The sequence below is a fragment of the Anguilla rostrata genome, chromosome 13 (genome assembly GCF_018555375.3).
Source record: "Anguilla rostrata isolate EN2019 chromosome 13, ASM1855537v3, whole genome shotgun sequence".
Classification (NCBI taxonomy): Eukaryota; Metazoa; Chordata; class Actinopteri; order Anguilliformes; family Anguillidae; genus Anguilla; species Anguilla rostrata.
This window is the reverse complement of record NC_057945.1, coordinates 11994754-12008869: the sequence shown is the minus strand read 5'-3', so window position 1 is coordinate 12008869 and position 14116 is coordinate 11994754. Positions and strand designations below refer to the sequence as shown.

Genomic DNA, 14116 nt, shown 5'->3' with positions numbered 1-14116 from the left:
AATTAGTTAAATCAATTTCCCTTGATTTAGAATGACTGGAGGGATTATATCCTCAGGCTTGTCCGGGATCACCTTGAGATCCCCCGGGACAGGTTGGCGGAAGTCGCTGGGGACAGGGACGTCTGGGCTGCTCTGCTTGTCCTGCGCCCATCGCAACCCTGATCTGGACTGAGTGGAGAGAAAATGGATTGATGGATAGATAGAATGGCTCCATTTCCACAAAAATGTTTAAAGTGATTACAATCTCACATTTCTAATTTACCATGATTCTATGCCCCAAACAGGATTTTCGAAGATTTGCAGTCGTTCTGCAAAAAAACCGGATATTTATTATGATTACATTGATTTACTGATTTCCCATGATTCACCATTCTGTTTCCACAAACCATTTTTATCCTGATTATTATTCCCAACTGCACATTTATCCAGATTCTTCTGTCCAAAACCAGAATTACCATGATTATATTTCCACAAACCACTGTATTTTTAGAAATGATTTTTCTTTTCAATGTATTTACCATCTTTCCATTCCCGTATAATGTACAATTTCAGGGTTTCAGGGTCAGGGTAAGGGTTAATAAACCAAGATACCACAAGTGAAAGAAAATGCACAATTAAACTTCCCTATTTCTAAAAAAAAAAAAAACAACACTCTCCCTTCTCCTTTTTTATTTTTGACGGACTCTCCCCTGGGTGTTTGTGTATGTACAGTTAAAGTGTTCAGTGTTTGTATGGATAAAGCGTGCTGAGGGTGTTTATTAGTGCTGTGGTTTAAGTCTGGATCATAAAGTTTAAGGCTTGGATGCAAGTGTGGCACAATTAATGTCCAAATGTGGCATAAATCAATACACTCTTTAATTGGGTATTTAATCATATACATCATATTTGCATTCACACAATGACATATCACTATATTATATGAAATGTTATTTAGACTTGAATCAATTAAATTTAATTGCAGATTTCAAGCTGGTCAATGGATTACCCTACCTGTATTGGTGAAATTAACTGTATAAATGTTTAACAGATGAATCTGGCAGAGCACACTGCTTTCAATACCTGAAGATCAGTGTTTCTCCAACAGGAGTGACACACATAGCCAAGGACATTCAGTCAGACCACAAAATAAAAGAATATTTTATTAGCATCCCACTCACAACATTACGTATACATCTCCGCAATTGTGATGCCTGAATGTAATTGCTCAGATGTGGCATTTCAATGGCAGATTCACTTCAGCACAGAGGAAAGTGAGTTTCAAAAAAATTTTGGAAAACAAAGCATTAAAAAAATGTCAACCGCTCAAAAATCATTACATTGTTGTGTTGAACAAAATAACATTAAAATCAAAAAATATTACAAAACCATTACTGGCATGCATGTTCTTAAGAGCTCTATCAACATGGTTTGTTGAATTATATTCCTGCAAAAAGATGTATCTATATATCTCCAATAGCTAACCACACAAGTCAACAAACATACAAACAGTTTGATAGGTAGGACTCCTAGACTTCTGTCATTTACCATTATACTTCAATTAAATGACAAAAAAAGGAATTCAGCACCTTATCTTTCTGTAGCAGTTACTATAGGCTGAGTAGGTACTCACGGTGTTACAAAATCACTGCAAACCCAGCTCAGTTAAAACCACTGCTGTTGCAAGTTAGACCGACCCAGCACAGCTTTGTATCAGTCGCGTTTCAACGCTCTTGGTGAAGCAGCAATCGTCAGCCGTCGGATCGCAAGGAACCGCACTTCCGCGCGCACATTCATGTCCAACACCTTAAAGTCGGCTTTCGCATAAAAAGTGTACAGTGTACCGTGTTGTTACACATCGGGAGATTCACCGTCTGGGAGTGTCTTCAACATTGACGCATAGCTTCTGAACTATTTTATAAATCCACCTCGTGTCTCCCCGAATGTTCGTGTCTCCCCGAACATTACCGTTTGAGCTATACTGCAGAATTTTAATGTACAATTAATAAAGTGCACGTGACCATAAACATAGTGACGCTTTTTCGACATGTAGAAGCAATGGGCCTCAAGGTTTTTACACATGTGCAAACGCGGCTAACACACTCCATTCCAACTCCAGCAAAAGACAAGAAGTCATGAACTGTCGCCCTCCTGTGGTAATTACCTGACACTGCAAAAGAGGGTCGACACGCCAGCAACAGAAGACGCGAGAGCGAATACAGGAAAATGACGATAATGGTAAGAATAACCGCAATAGGCTACCATAAACCAGGAATGATTCCTGAAATTGCCAATATTCCTGCTTTAAGCAATAATCACACTAAGCCAAGTGCTAAGGAATACACCGGGTAACAGCACAGTTAACGACAGAAGGTGATATGCAGCCCCTAACACTCAAATCTGGGCGGTAACAGGCTCTCAAAATAGGCAAGATATACGCGTCTTTTCACCGTTTCCCCTCAAAAGTCTGAACAGTTTACGGTCAGTCCTTCCAGGAAATGTGGCCACTGTATATATACCCTGTATTAGTTTTTAGAAAAGCAAATAGCAGAGAAAATGTCAAGAGAATGGACATGATGCACATACAACCATATCATACATTTTGTTTTTAAAAAATCCTTTAAAATACATAGAGAAAGGAGTCCTCGGCTGATAAGTAGATCAGTGCATAACCGCAGGAAACCGCGAGGAAGCAAATCTCCCCGCCATGCTAGCCCGTATTCTCATACTCTCTCTCTTATCACACTTCCCATTCACCCCCTGCCTGTAGCCAACGCGCTGCCGATGCGTGCTGTCCTCAGAAGTCGCTGAGGATGCTGATGTCGGCGAACTCCTTGCGGTATCTGTGCGAGCAGAGGCCGAGCAGGAAAGCCCACTTCAGCGTCATGAAGCTCCACACGCTGGTCAGGTAGAAGCTCCTGGGGTCGGTCACAGCTGCAGCATTACATACACAATCGGAATGCTTCCGTCAGAAAAGCAGTAGGTATTATAAATCAAATACAAAATAGGAAACCAGTCATTGTGGTTTGGAACATGTGGAAGAACAATTCTACTGTGACTGCAGGCCTGAACACCTAAAGCAATAAAGATAGGTGTGTATGAGAGCGAGAGAGAGAGAGAGAGAGTCTCACCCTGTTTGTGTGTGATGGCGAGGGAGAGGAAGATGAAGAAAGCCAGAACAGCCAGCAGGAAGAAGAGGACACTGATGAACAGGAAGAACTTGAGACCCTTTAGCCAAGTGCGCCAGTAGTCCTGAAGGTACATGATGTGTGTGATCAGAGCCCAGAGGGCCATGACACCTGTGGACAGAGACACACACACACAAGTACACACGTACGCATGCACGCGCGCACACACACACACACACGTGCACACACGCACCGTTACAATTTTTTATTATTGATCCTGAAAGATAAATTCATAAACATTATGTACGAAGGGGTCTCTGGGAAGATTGGCACAGGGTACTGGAGGTGCTACCCATTTTCAGTGATTTTGAAATGTTAATTTTCATTTCTGCTGAAACAACGCACAGCATAACACAAGTAGAAAAGAGTGGAAACTTTTCTACTTTCACTGCAACACATTGTGAATTAAAGACCCATTGGTCAATGGGCTTCAACCTCCCTATTGTTAAGTTTTTGTCATTTTGTCAAGGAACTGAAGAAAACACTAGAGAAGGGTTTGCAAGTATGATTAAAAAATCAGTAGCAGGTACAAAAACAAATGCATATGCCTCAGATTGGTACTTTGTTTTTACTAATTATTTATTATGAAAATTTTCCTATTTAAAATTTAAATATTTAAATTTTAAATCTCTTTACCAAAACTTAAAAGGATTCACAGCCCTAGAGTGGCATGAATCAGCAAAGTCCAAGACTCGTGAGGAGTGCGTGGTCAGTTTCTGTTCCACCATCCTAATGCTTCGTCAGTACACCCTACCACGTTCCTCATTTCAGTGACACAGCACACCAGCGCTAGCGAACACAGGAACACAGGACCCTGGACTACAGTAATAGAAAAAAAAAAAAACCTGAGTCACTGCATCACAGCTGAATCGCTGCGTCATGGCAACCTCCTGCCTTCTGCCCTCAACACAACAACCAATCACGCGAGATGAGGGAGCTGTGCCCAGTCATCATTAATTACTCTAAACAGAGTTTAATATGCATCAGCAACACACTCTGTCACATGCTGCAACACCCCCACCTCCACCCCCCCCCCCCCACCCACAACCCCAACCCCCCAGTTTTTTTGTTGTTTTTTGTTTTTTTAAGTGTGGAGCCTACAGATCTGACTGAAACTATAGTATGTTTCATGAGCCATGTTCATTTATAAATTTAATATCACAGAAAATAAAGGGTTCTTGCACAACATCATTTTAATTGGTGCCTCTGTATATATGTGCAAAACAATAAAGCAATTAAAATAATAAAATTTCATTTTCCACCTGATAGGTAAATCTGAGTCTTACAAAACACCTAATGGCCAAATTAAGTTTGGAGTCTAAAAAAACACCTAACTTCAGTAATTCACTTTGTCCCCAGACCCCAAGGCAAACACACAGATATCAAAATATAGTTCATATTCACTGCCAATTACAATGACGAGTCAGATGGTTAAAATAGGTTACCTTTGGCCACTTAGCCCCCCTGCGCAAGTTGTTCAGATGCTGAATTCACACTATGCAAACTTCTCATACCAGTACATTTTTGCAGACATTTTGCAGCTGAAATCAAATGTGCTAAAGTGAATTAGAAATTGACTTTGCACTAATATTATTAGGGCTTGCTTGGCTACTGAAATGGGAATCTCCATAGGAAAGGTATACATGGTATACAAGGTATACAAGGTATACTTGTTGATCACAAAAGGTTAAAATGGCCAGTTCTCAGATGTACATATTTTAAACAGGAATGGAACACTGGTCAACACAATTAACAGACAGACAGATTATGAATTATTATCATTTTGAACAGCTTTTATTTTTTGGAACAACTGAAAATTAATTTAAGAATTGGAGCATAAAAACTGGACTGGAAGATAAACACTAAAACTGAGAAGAAAAAAATAAAGCTGTCAGAAATATGTGTGTAACAGTCCAGTCTAATATTCTACTACTAATAAATGGAAATATAAAGGCCACAACTCCTGCATTTATGAGACACTGGCAATTGAAAATAGAGTCCCAATAAAGTTAATCCGGACAAGTGTCATCTCAGTTCTACAACTAATATATTCAATTAAGTCACGTAAGCAATTATAGGCTACTCGTAACTCGTAAAAGTTTGCTCTAAATCTGGAAATATTTTACTAGAATAGCGTTAACTTGGTTGCAGTAGCGTACCAGCCGTCATTGCCTTATTTTTACCGTTTTACTATCCGATCGCATGTTAGGCTATGGTCAACATGGCCAGCTAGGTATCGATTTATATAGCATTGATGAACTAAAACTACTTAGTAAACGAAGCGGATCTGTCATTGTTTCTTGCAGAAGCTAAGGAACGCATTGGTAAATAAGCAAATTTATGAGATAATAAATAAATATTTATACCATACCCGACAAGCCTCCCATAGCCGCCGTCCATGGTTGTTTATATGCGATATTCCAAACAAAAAAAGCTGAGACTCCTACCAGTAAGCCGACAGTAGCGTATCCTATACTGATATAGGTCTTATTTATCCCCATTGGTAAATCGACTGCACAGACAATACTAGTTAAAACAATAAAACAGACAGCGTTCCCGAATTAAAAAGATCACTCGGGTACCTATGGTCAGATCGCAAGTTAATATTAATAGTCACAGCTAATAATAACGTTACAGGTTATGCAACAATTGACGACACCTCAAAATGTTAGGCTGTAGGCTAGTCTGGATGCCAACACCTCCTGGTTAAATGTAACAGATATTGCGCTACCCAAAGTAGCAACTATGCGGCTAGAGATGAACTGCAAGAAGCGGACAAGTAGGCTAGAAACAGTATTGAATCGTGACGGTAGTTAGATGCATTTTAACCTCTATTTTTACTTTGATCTGCCTGGGAAGTCCCGGCTAACCAATAACCGGCAGGGGGACCCAGCTAGCTACAGCCCATCCTGATCCAAGAAAGACAAAAGCACATCTGGAGAGCGCTATCTGTAGCCGTGGAAGAGGCATTACTCTTCGTGAATTTAGTACTCCGAGTGTTATCCACAATTTTCAGCATGAAAAGAGTCCCTACGCAGAAATTTTGGAAGTTGTTTTTTTGTTCTTAGTCTTCTTCGGCATTGTTTTGATCAATGGGATACATAAATATTACTTTCGGGACTCATAGTAGGGTTTTGGTTTCAGTTCGATTCAAATTCAATTAAATTTTTATCTTTTTACAAAGGGCATTGTCTCACAGCAGCTTTACAGAGATCCGGACTTGAACTCCCCCAAGAGCAGGCCTAGGGCAACAGTGGCAAGCAAAATTCCTTGTAATTGGAAGAAACCTTGAGCAGAACCTGACACAGAGTGGGGAGTCTGCAGGATGGCACCGGTTATTTGGAAAATGGCTGATTACAAAATCAATGTGTGATAAACAGAAAAATGACAGTACATAAAGGTCAATGGCGGTATTTAATTGATGCCATGCCAGGATGATGAGAAATGTGTTGGAAGGCCAACGGGTGATACTGTCAGGCAGGGGACAGGTGTGGAGCTGGAGCTGAACCAACTGTGTCTGGAGGAGGGCACTCAGTCAGTCTTATGGCTACCAGGCGGTTGCCCAAAACGGGGAAAAGAGGAGAAAAAATATGTAATCATTAGGCAGCTGAGATATGTTGGGGAGCCAAGCAGGAGAGTAAGTAAGGAGAATAACTAAGTCTCTCTCAGCATAGCTAGAGGAGCTAGATAGATAAAGGGCAAACACAGTCAGGAGGGCAGCCCGGAGACAGCCACCACCAGACCATGTTAACACAGAAATACCATGCATGATCCAGAGACAGCACTGACGGCTCCATCTACCAGAGACGATAGCTTATATTAACCACCCAACCCTGTCCCTCAACTACATGCTGTAACTGGCTTAAAAAGTAAGTCTTAACCCTGGATTTAAATATAAAGACACTGTCTGCACCCTGACCATGAGCAGGCAAAATGTTCCATAGGCAATGTACATGATTGGAAAAGGCTCAGCCACCTATGGTACTATTAGATGCTTGGGGAATAACAAGGAGACAAGCTCCCTGTAAAGTGGTGCATTTCTGAAGGATTATGGGAAGAAAGAATATCACTGAGATACACAGGGGGGTTAGCTCATGCAAAGCTTGAATGCAAGGTACAGTGTCTTATAATCTACCCAGAATTTAACTGGTTGCCAGTGATTTGGTCTAATATCCATGTTATAGTAAGAATATAAGCAGCAACATTTTGAATCAATTGCAGACCTTTCAAAAGAGCGTTACAATATAGTCTACAAAAAATAGTCAAATTTTACTTTTTGTATAAGTAACAAAAAGTGCACTGGTTTTTCTGCATCATGTCGTGAAAGGGTTTTTCTAATTTAGCAATATTCCTCAAATGATCAAAAGTAGTAGTGATGTTCTTTATATGCATTTTAAATTAGAGATCTTGATCAAATTCAACTCCATGATCTTTGATGACAGTTACTTAGCAACAGACATTCCATCAAGGGATTAGGGCCTGTTATCATAACCTCAATTTTGTCACAATTCAGCAGGAGAAAGTTGTGGGTCATCCTTTATGTCTTCTCAGTTGAACATCTTCAGGCTTGACAAATAAAAAATGTAAACTTAAAAATGCTTGTCACTGGGGTGGTACCCCATAGATACATACAACTGTACCCCATATCCAGCAATACATCATTAATTTATGTCTTTTTTGCTTGTAAATAGTACTCATTACTACCCAAATAGAATTTGGCAAATTTGTTCCCTAAAGAATACCTCCACAGTACTTTTATTTCCCTGTATACAACTGAGTATCATCTGGATAGTAATGGAAATTAATGGCATGTTTGTAGATAATGCCTAGATAATATATATATATATATATATATATATATATATATATACACAGTATATAGAAGAGAGAAGAGCAGAGGTCCAAACACAGATCCTTGTGGCACTCTGGATCTATCCCTGGATTGATCAGGGGATTTGTGGGAGATGATCGGGAGGCAACCTTTTGTTGGGGCTGTGGTTGGGGAAGCAGTGGTTTAATGTATCTCACCATGGTTTTTAATTTAGCGTTTATGGTTAGGATAACAATTTAGGTAAGGGTTACAATAAGGGTTAGGGCTGGGTCTATCTGAATCCAAAAATGACCCTTTTCAAATTAGGACCTAAGTCTGTAGTCTTACAGTATGTAGAGTATTTTGCCATTTTCCAGTTAAACACATTTTTCATCATGAATTTCATTCAAAATATTTCTGTTGTATTGTATATTCAATGTGTTAACCTTGACAGCATCAAGTCCAGTGTCACAGATGGAGAATTCTGTATTGCCTCTGGTCCATAGATGGTTAAGCTGGGTCTCATAATATGGCTACAAAACATGTTTTTCATGCATCAGTAATTTACATTGTTTCTTATTTAACAGATTCCAAAAAATGATACATTTCCCCCATCCATAATAATTCTATTTGTCAGAATGAGTGAAAAAACAATGTTTTATTTGAGTTGAAAACAATACCACAACATGATATTTATTTAACATTTTCCCCAATGTGGGGTGAGGAAATTTCACAAAAGCATCAGAGAATATTTCAACATTCTCTTTACCTGATGTAACAATATTCACTTTGGGATACGGGGCATCAATAAATGCTTGGAGAAAGGGACAAAAACAGAATAAAAACAAATTAACATCATTTTCAAAAAATAGAAATAGAAATAGAAAGGGCCTGGCATTTTCTCTTATTCATTATAATTTTCAAAGATTTCAAACACTTGGCTGGCTGTAATTTAAAAAAAAAACAAAAAAAAAAAACACTTTTCCTATCAAACAAAAGCATTTTTTACAATACGTATCTATGTTGTAGCTAAGTAGTAATATTGATCCCTCTTATTTCCACAAGAATTTTAACTTGTGATACAGCTGGTATCATTGACAAAGTGTCAACTATTTGCCCATAATTATAATCAGTCCTCACTTAAATTGAGTTTCATCACTTTTATTATTGTAATATGGAATTTCTTGAATACTCACACAATTCAACTGGATTAGTTACTAATTTATAACAGCGGCTGATTGGGTTCCTGGGTTTACAGTCACCGACTCACCAGGGGCCCAAAGGCTCCCCATTGGTTGCCATCGGCGAGAGATGCGTAACCAACGCTCCCCTGTGTGCCCTGTGAGGGCCAAAGTGTTCACTTGCTGACAAGTGAAGTGCACTGGAGAAGTGCGCGCTTCGGCTGCAGTGCTCCTCGTATTGGACGGCACAGTGGGTAAGAGATTCCAAATTGGGGTGGAAATGGAAGGAATGAAAACAAAAAGCCGAATGTGACCAACGTGCACCTCTGCAAGACATGCAAGTGAACAACAACATTAATGTAAAAGCACAGTTCTGAAAGGGGTCCCAGCAGGCAGGCCGTCCGTCTTCCTGTGTCTCTGCCACGTGTTCGCGTGCTTTGCTCTCCAGGACTTTTTTCCTTCGCAAAAAGCCCGACTCAGACAGGCTGCCTGTTCTCAGCGGACATTCCCAGACAAACAAGCACCAGTCCCAGGTCCGGGACGACTATGGCGTGTGATCAGAAACTGATCTTGGCTGTTCCCAGATCAGTGGCTGTTGCATAGAATTCGCTCCCCAAATACACCCACACAAGAGATCCCACATTCAGCCCACCCCCCCCCCCCCCCCTTCCAACAGATAAGCCGCGTTTCCACCAAAAGCACCCAGAACCTTTAGTCCCAGGAACTACTTTTCAAGGAACTAAAAGGTTCCTTCAGCCCATGGTTGTCTGCGTTTCCACCGCGGTCTAAAGTCCCGCGAAGATTAGGCAAATTAGCCCACTGACGTATGAAAAGGCGACGTTGTCGTCGGTCCATCTGTCCTATGATTTCTTCTGTAACCCCATACTACCACCAAAGTAGCCTACATTATTTTCTAATAACCGGGACAGTCCGGAGGGGTTTATTCCACTTATATACAACGGGTTACCAACAATAATTATATATGGTTACTTTTGTATTTATTGATTTTTATCGATTTAATCACCTGGAATTGAAATATTCTTCTGCAGCCGTTTGGGCATATTTTACCGTTGTCAAGCAAAACTGTCATTGGTAGTTGAACTTGGACCGTTGTTATGCAACAAATAGGATATAACAGGCCAATAGTCAGATTGTAACTGTTTTATATATCCTCTCAAACACATTTATTATGTTTTTATGCGAACATTCGCTTTCATGTCTTGACATCCGAAGAGACAGAATGCATTCACATTTCCAATATAACTGCCAACAACAGCAGAAAACATGCACACGTTGTAAACAATTTGCTGTTCCTCAAAAGGTTCCTAGTTCCGGGGTAAAGTTCCTGCGGTGGAAACGCGGCTATACACACACATGCACCATATTGCCATACACCCCCCTCTCCCCCGCCGCCTGAAATGAGTCCTGCAGAGACAGGATGCTGTAATCCTCCATCCTATCCATGCTAGCCCTGCACTTCACCAAAACTGGTGGATATATAATATCTGGACAGTGGGGGTCTGCTGTGCTCCATAAGGACCTTCATAGCTCAGTGTTTATATATATTTCCAAAACACTGAGCAATTGTATGAACAGTGCATAAGTCTCACTAGTTATTGGGGTATACCTGCTATTCCTCCTATTTCATTACTGGCGGGGTGGCATATACCCCATACCTATACAGAACAGAGAGTTTGGCACTTTTCAGGTCAGAAATAACCACAATGACCACAGACTCTCAGCCCTTAAGACTTAACACCAACTTCTCTGCCTTCTGATTTAGTTTAGCATGCTGGAATTCTCAATACATTTATTGAGAAGGGCAGGGCATCTGATTGTGCTTCCGCTTGTATCCCTCTCGAAAAAAAAACAAATCTCTAAATAGCCATAACCTCCAGACAGATCGATTGACCTCTGACCCCTCATTCTTCCTGCTCCTCGGCCTATTAGCAGAGGGCAGCCATGCCGTCGCGGTGCAGCGGGGGGGAAAAAAAAGCCTCCACTTCCAGGGCGCCCTCCGTTTCACGCGTCCGTCGTTCCTCCAGCCGTTTCCCTGGCGACCCGCGAGCCTCCGCGGACCCCTAAAAGCAGGACCGTAAATAACCCCTCCGTCTCTCCCGGACATTTACAGCCGGTCCCCCCGGGCCCGGCCTCCTTCCGCAGTGCGGAACACGGGCCCTGTGCTTGTGCTCCCCCTTCTGAGGACCAAGGCTAAATTCTTTTTAAAAAGTTAAATAAAGGTTTGTGAAGTGATCCAAGCGCTGGAAACACGCAGATGCTGTAGGAGCCCAAAAACAAAGATGTCTTTCGGATTACAGAGGCTCCTGACATCAGACATTTACGACGAACATCTTTGGCAGCGAGGTCCCAGGCGGTGAGAACGCACCTGCTTTTTTTTTTATTTAAAAAAAGCCTGAAATTCCCACCGCCTTCGGTTTTATATGCGGTGTGACTCTCTGCTTCTCTGCGAGAGCAGAAATGGAGCATCCCAGAACGTTTCTGAAACGCCAGATCTCTTTCAGCCTTCTCTGCAGACGGGCAGCGATTGACCACGCAAAGTCACGTCCACGCATTCCGCTCGATCACAGCACCAGCCTCCACGGTTCATAAAATGAAAAATTCCTTTCTTTTCTCACGAAAAAAAAAAAAAAGAGGACGAGGAGAAACAGAAACGCGTGCACAGGGAGAACGTGTCTATTGCCGCAGCTTGTCGTGAGCGAAGAGCAGGTAAACACACCACAGGCGTTCGCTCCCTACACACCTGCCCACTCCTCTGATCCATAGTGCTCAGCTGTTCGGAATCCAGCCCCAACACGCGATAAAAAGACAGAAACAGAATAAAAAATGTAAAAAAAAAAAAACATTCAGTTTGCTTTGTGTTATTTTTTTTTCTCTAGTGCAGTGCAGTGGAGTTCCAGTGATATTCGCTCCTGAAGCTTCAGCTGCAGTCTTGCTGCAAACTGTCTGGTGACTGACGCGCTTCTCCGGTTTGTCCGCGGTCTTCTCCGGTGTGTTTCTCAGGCCTCTGACGTAGCCGGGGGCTTCAGCTGGGCCTTCTCCATGGCCGTGCTGTACGGGTGGGATCGCTTGAAGAAGCCCAGCTGTATCAGACGAGGGAGAAGAAGAACAAGGGAATATAATCACTTTGGGGGAGTCTTGAATTTAATTGGTTTTTTAAATCCCTCTACTAGGCTTGGCAGGAATCTATGTTCTAGTTTTTACAAAACTCCCAACAATCCAAAAATAAATCAATAAATCCGAAATCTAGCTACAAGACATATTTGGTAACTGGATTTTATTTTATAAAATAATATTAACTGCAATATTAAAGTCACAATTTTTGAGATATGGGAGGACAACAGTCAACAATTGCATTCAGGCACTACACTGGACCAGCCCGCATGCATGAAGACATCTATAGGGGTCCTGCTGACATGCACAAACAGCTACACCCCAGCAAACCAATAAAGGCCTTTTCAGATATCCAAACATTAAACTGATAGCACAGTTAATATATGAATCTACAGTTATTATACTCATTTCTGAAATTCCCTACAATTGCAGCAATTATTGATATATGTGTTTAGATTTTTTAATGTTTGACATTGTCCTAAAAACAACCGTCGGCAAAGACTGAGAACATGCTGAAACAAATGTTCGACAGACAGAACTGATTTAAAAAACGAATCCCTTAGTTCTGTCCTACAGCACCACCAGCAGTGAACACAAGTGCCCAAATCAGGTGTTAAGTGCTGGGCAATAACAAAAAACAGAACCCAGAAAACCCTTCTGGTTAGACGCCTCTCTGGTTTAGAGACTAGCAACCATGCACCATCAAGCACTTTCATTAGTCCATAATTGTGTAATCGGTTGCATTCCTTTAGCTGTTTACCACTGGTCGATGCAATTTGAGTGCATACAGTGACACCTTGAGGATAAAGTGGAAAACAGGCACATTTCCAGGCATTGATCCAGATTGACTTACACAACACACATTATTTACAAACATTCCACTTATACCACTGGACAATTCCTGAGCAATTATTTTGAAATGGGGACCATCAATGTGTGGATTTCTTTTCCCTAAATCTGAAGCAATTCAGTACCTTAGGCAAGGGTACAATGGCAGTGCCCAACCCGAGAATCGGGCGTACAGCCTCAGAGTTGCAAGCTCCCTAATCTTTATGCTACACTATCGCCCATGTGCCACCAAAATATCAGCCGTTTGCCATGTCACGTGTCCAGGGGAACCTTGTGGCCCTAAGTACAGTCTCCTGTGCACACCGGGGACCACACTCACTTTGTACAGGACGTAGATGAGCAGCGCCAGCAGCAGAAGCCCAGCCAGGATGGCCAGGATGATGATCCACAGTGGCACAGAATACTGGCCTTCTGGCTTACTCCACATCACTGGGGTCACCACCTGCAGGCGAATACAACCATAGGCACACCTGTAGGGGCGAATAACATCATACTATAGACACCTTAGGATATAACACAGGGCAACACATCACTACCTATAGGCACTGTAGGATCACATCGTACTACAGACACGCTGAGGGGATTCATCTCTACCTTATAGGACATTATAGGATATTATATATCTCAACCTTACAGGACCGACTTGCAAGGGGCCGATATAACATCGCAACCTTATAGGCCACCACCCACGCAGGCCAAAATAATCAATCTCAATTTTTATATCACCACCTGCAGGGGGCGATATATATCATGGCTGATATATCAAGGAAGAACATGCCTTTTTGGCTCCGGAGGGCCTGTCTCTGGGGACGATGGCGTAAGGCAGCTTCCACACTCTGTACGCAGCGGAGCACTCCAGCACATACTGTTTATATGCCCTCTGTAAGAAGAACAAGATAAAATAAGTTTTTTTGTATCAGGTAAAAACATTTTAGCCAGCTTTACATTTATACTTGAATTACAATTTGAAAGAATTGATC

General features: G+C 41.5%; 2 protein-coding genes across 3 annotated transcripts in view; both read right to left on the bottom strand.

Moving 5' to 3' along the window:
- Nucleotides 1–1126: 1126 nt before the first annotated feature.
- slc48a1b (solute carrier family 48 member 1b) lies at nucleotides 1127–6076 on the bottom strand. Of its 2 annotated transcripts, XR_010324930.1 has the most exons (4): nucleotides 5536–6076; nucleotides 3108–3275; nucleotides 1751–2910; nucleotides 1127–1653 (listed from the first exon to the last, which is right to left on the bottom strand). XR_010324930.1 is itself a non-coding variant. In XM_064305303.1 (3 exons), exons 1-3 carry the CDS (start codon nucleotides 5663–5665, stop codon nucleotides 2774–2776), a joined length of 435 nt encoding a protein of 144 aa, XP_064161373.1. In that variant the 5' UTR covers nucleotides 5666–6076; the 3' UTR covers nucleotides 1127–2773. The 2 variants fall into 2 exon arrangements, 1 of the variants encoding a protein (XP_064161373.1); XM_064305303.1 differs by having other exon boundaries at nucleotides 1127–2910.
- A 2537-nt stretch (nucleotides 6077–8613) lies between these two features.
- Nucleotides 8614–14116, bottom strand: part of LOC135237476 (integrin alpha-5-like) — a 51502-nt gene continuing 45999 nt past the window's right edge. The window contains exons 28-30 of the mRNA XM_064304632.1: nucleotides 13915–14016; nucleotides 13456–13578; nucleotides 8614–12256 (exon numbers count right to left, since the gene is read on the bottom strand). Of these exons, the coding sequence (XP_064160702.1) occupies nucleotides 12173–12256; nucleotides 13456–13578; nucleotides 13915–14016 (309 nt within the window). The 3' untranslated portion in view covers nucleotides 8614–12172. The remainder of the gene's footprint in view (nucleotides 12257–13455; nucleotides 13579–13914; nucleotides 14017–14116) is intronic.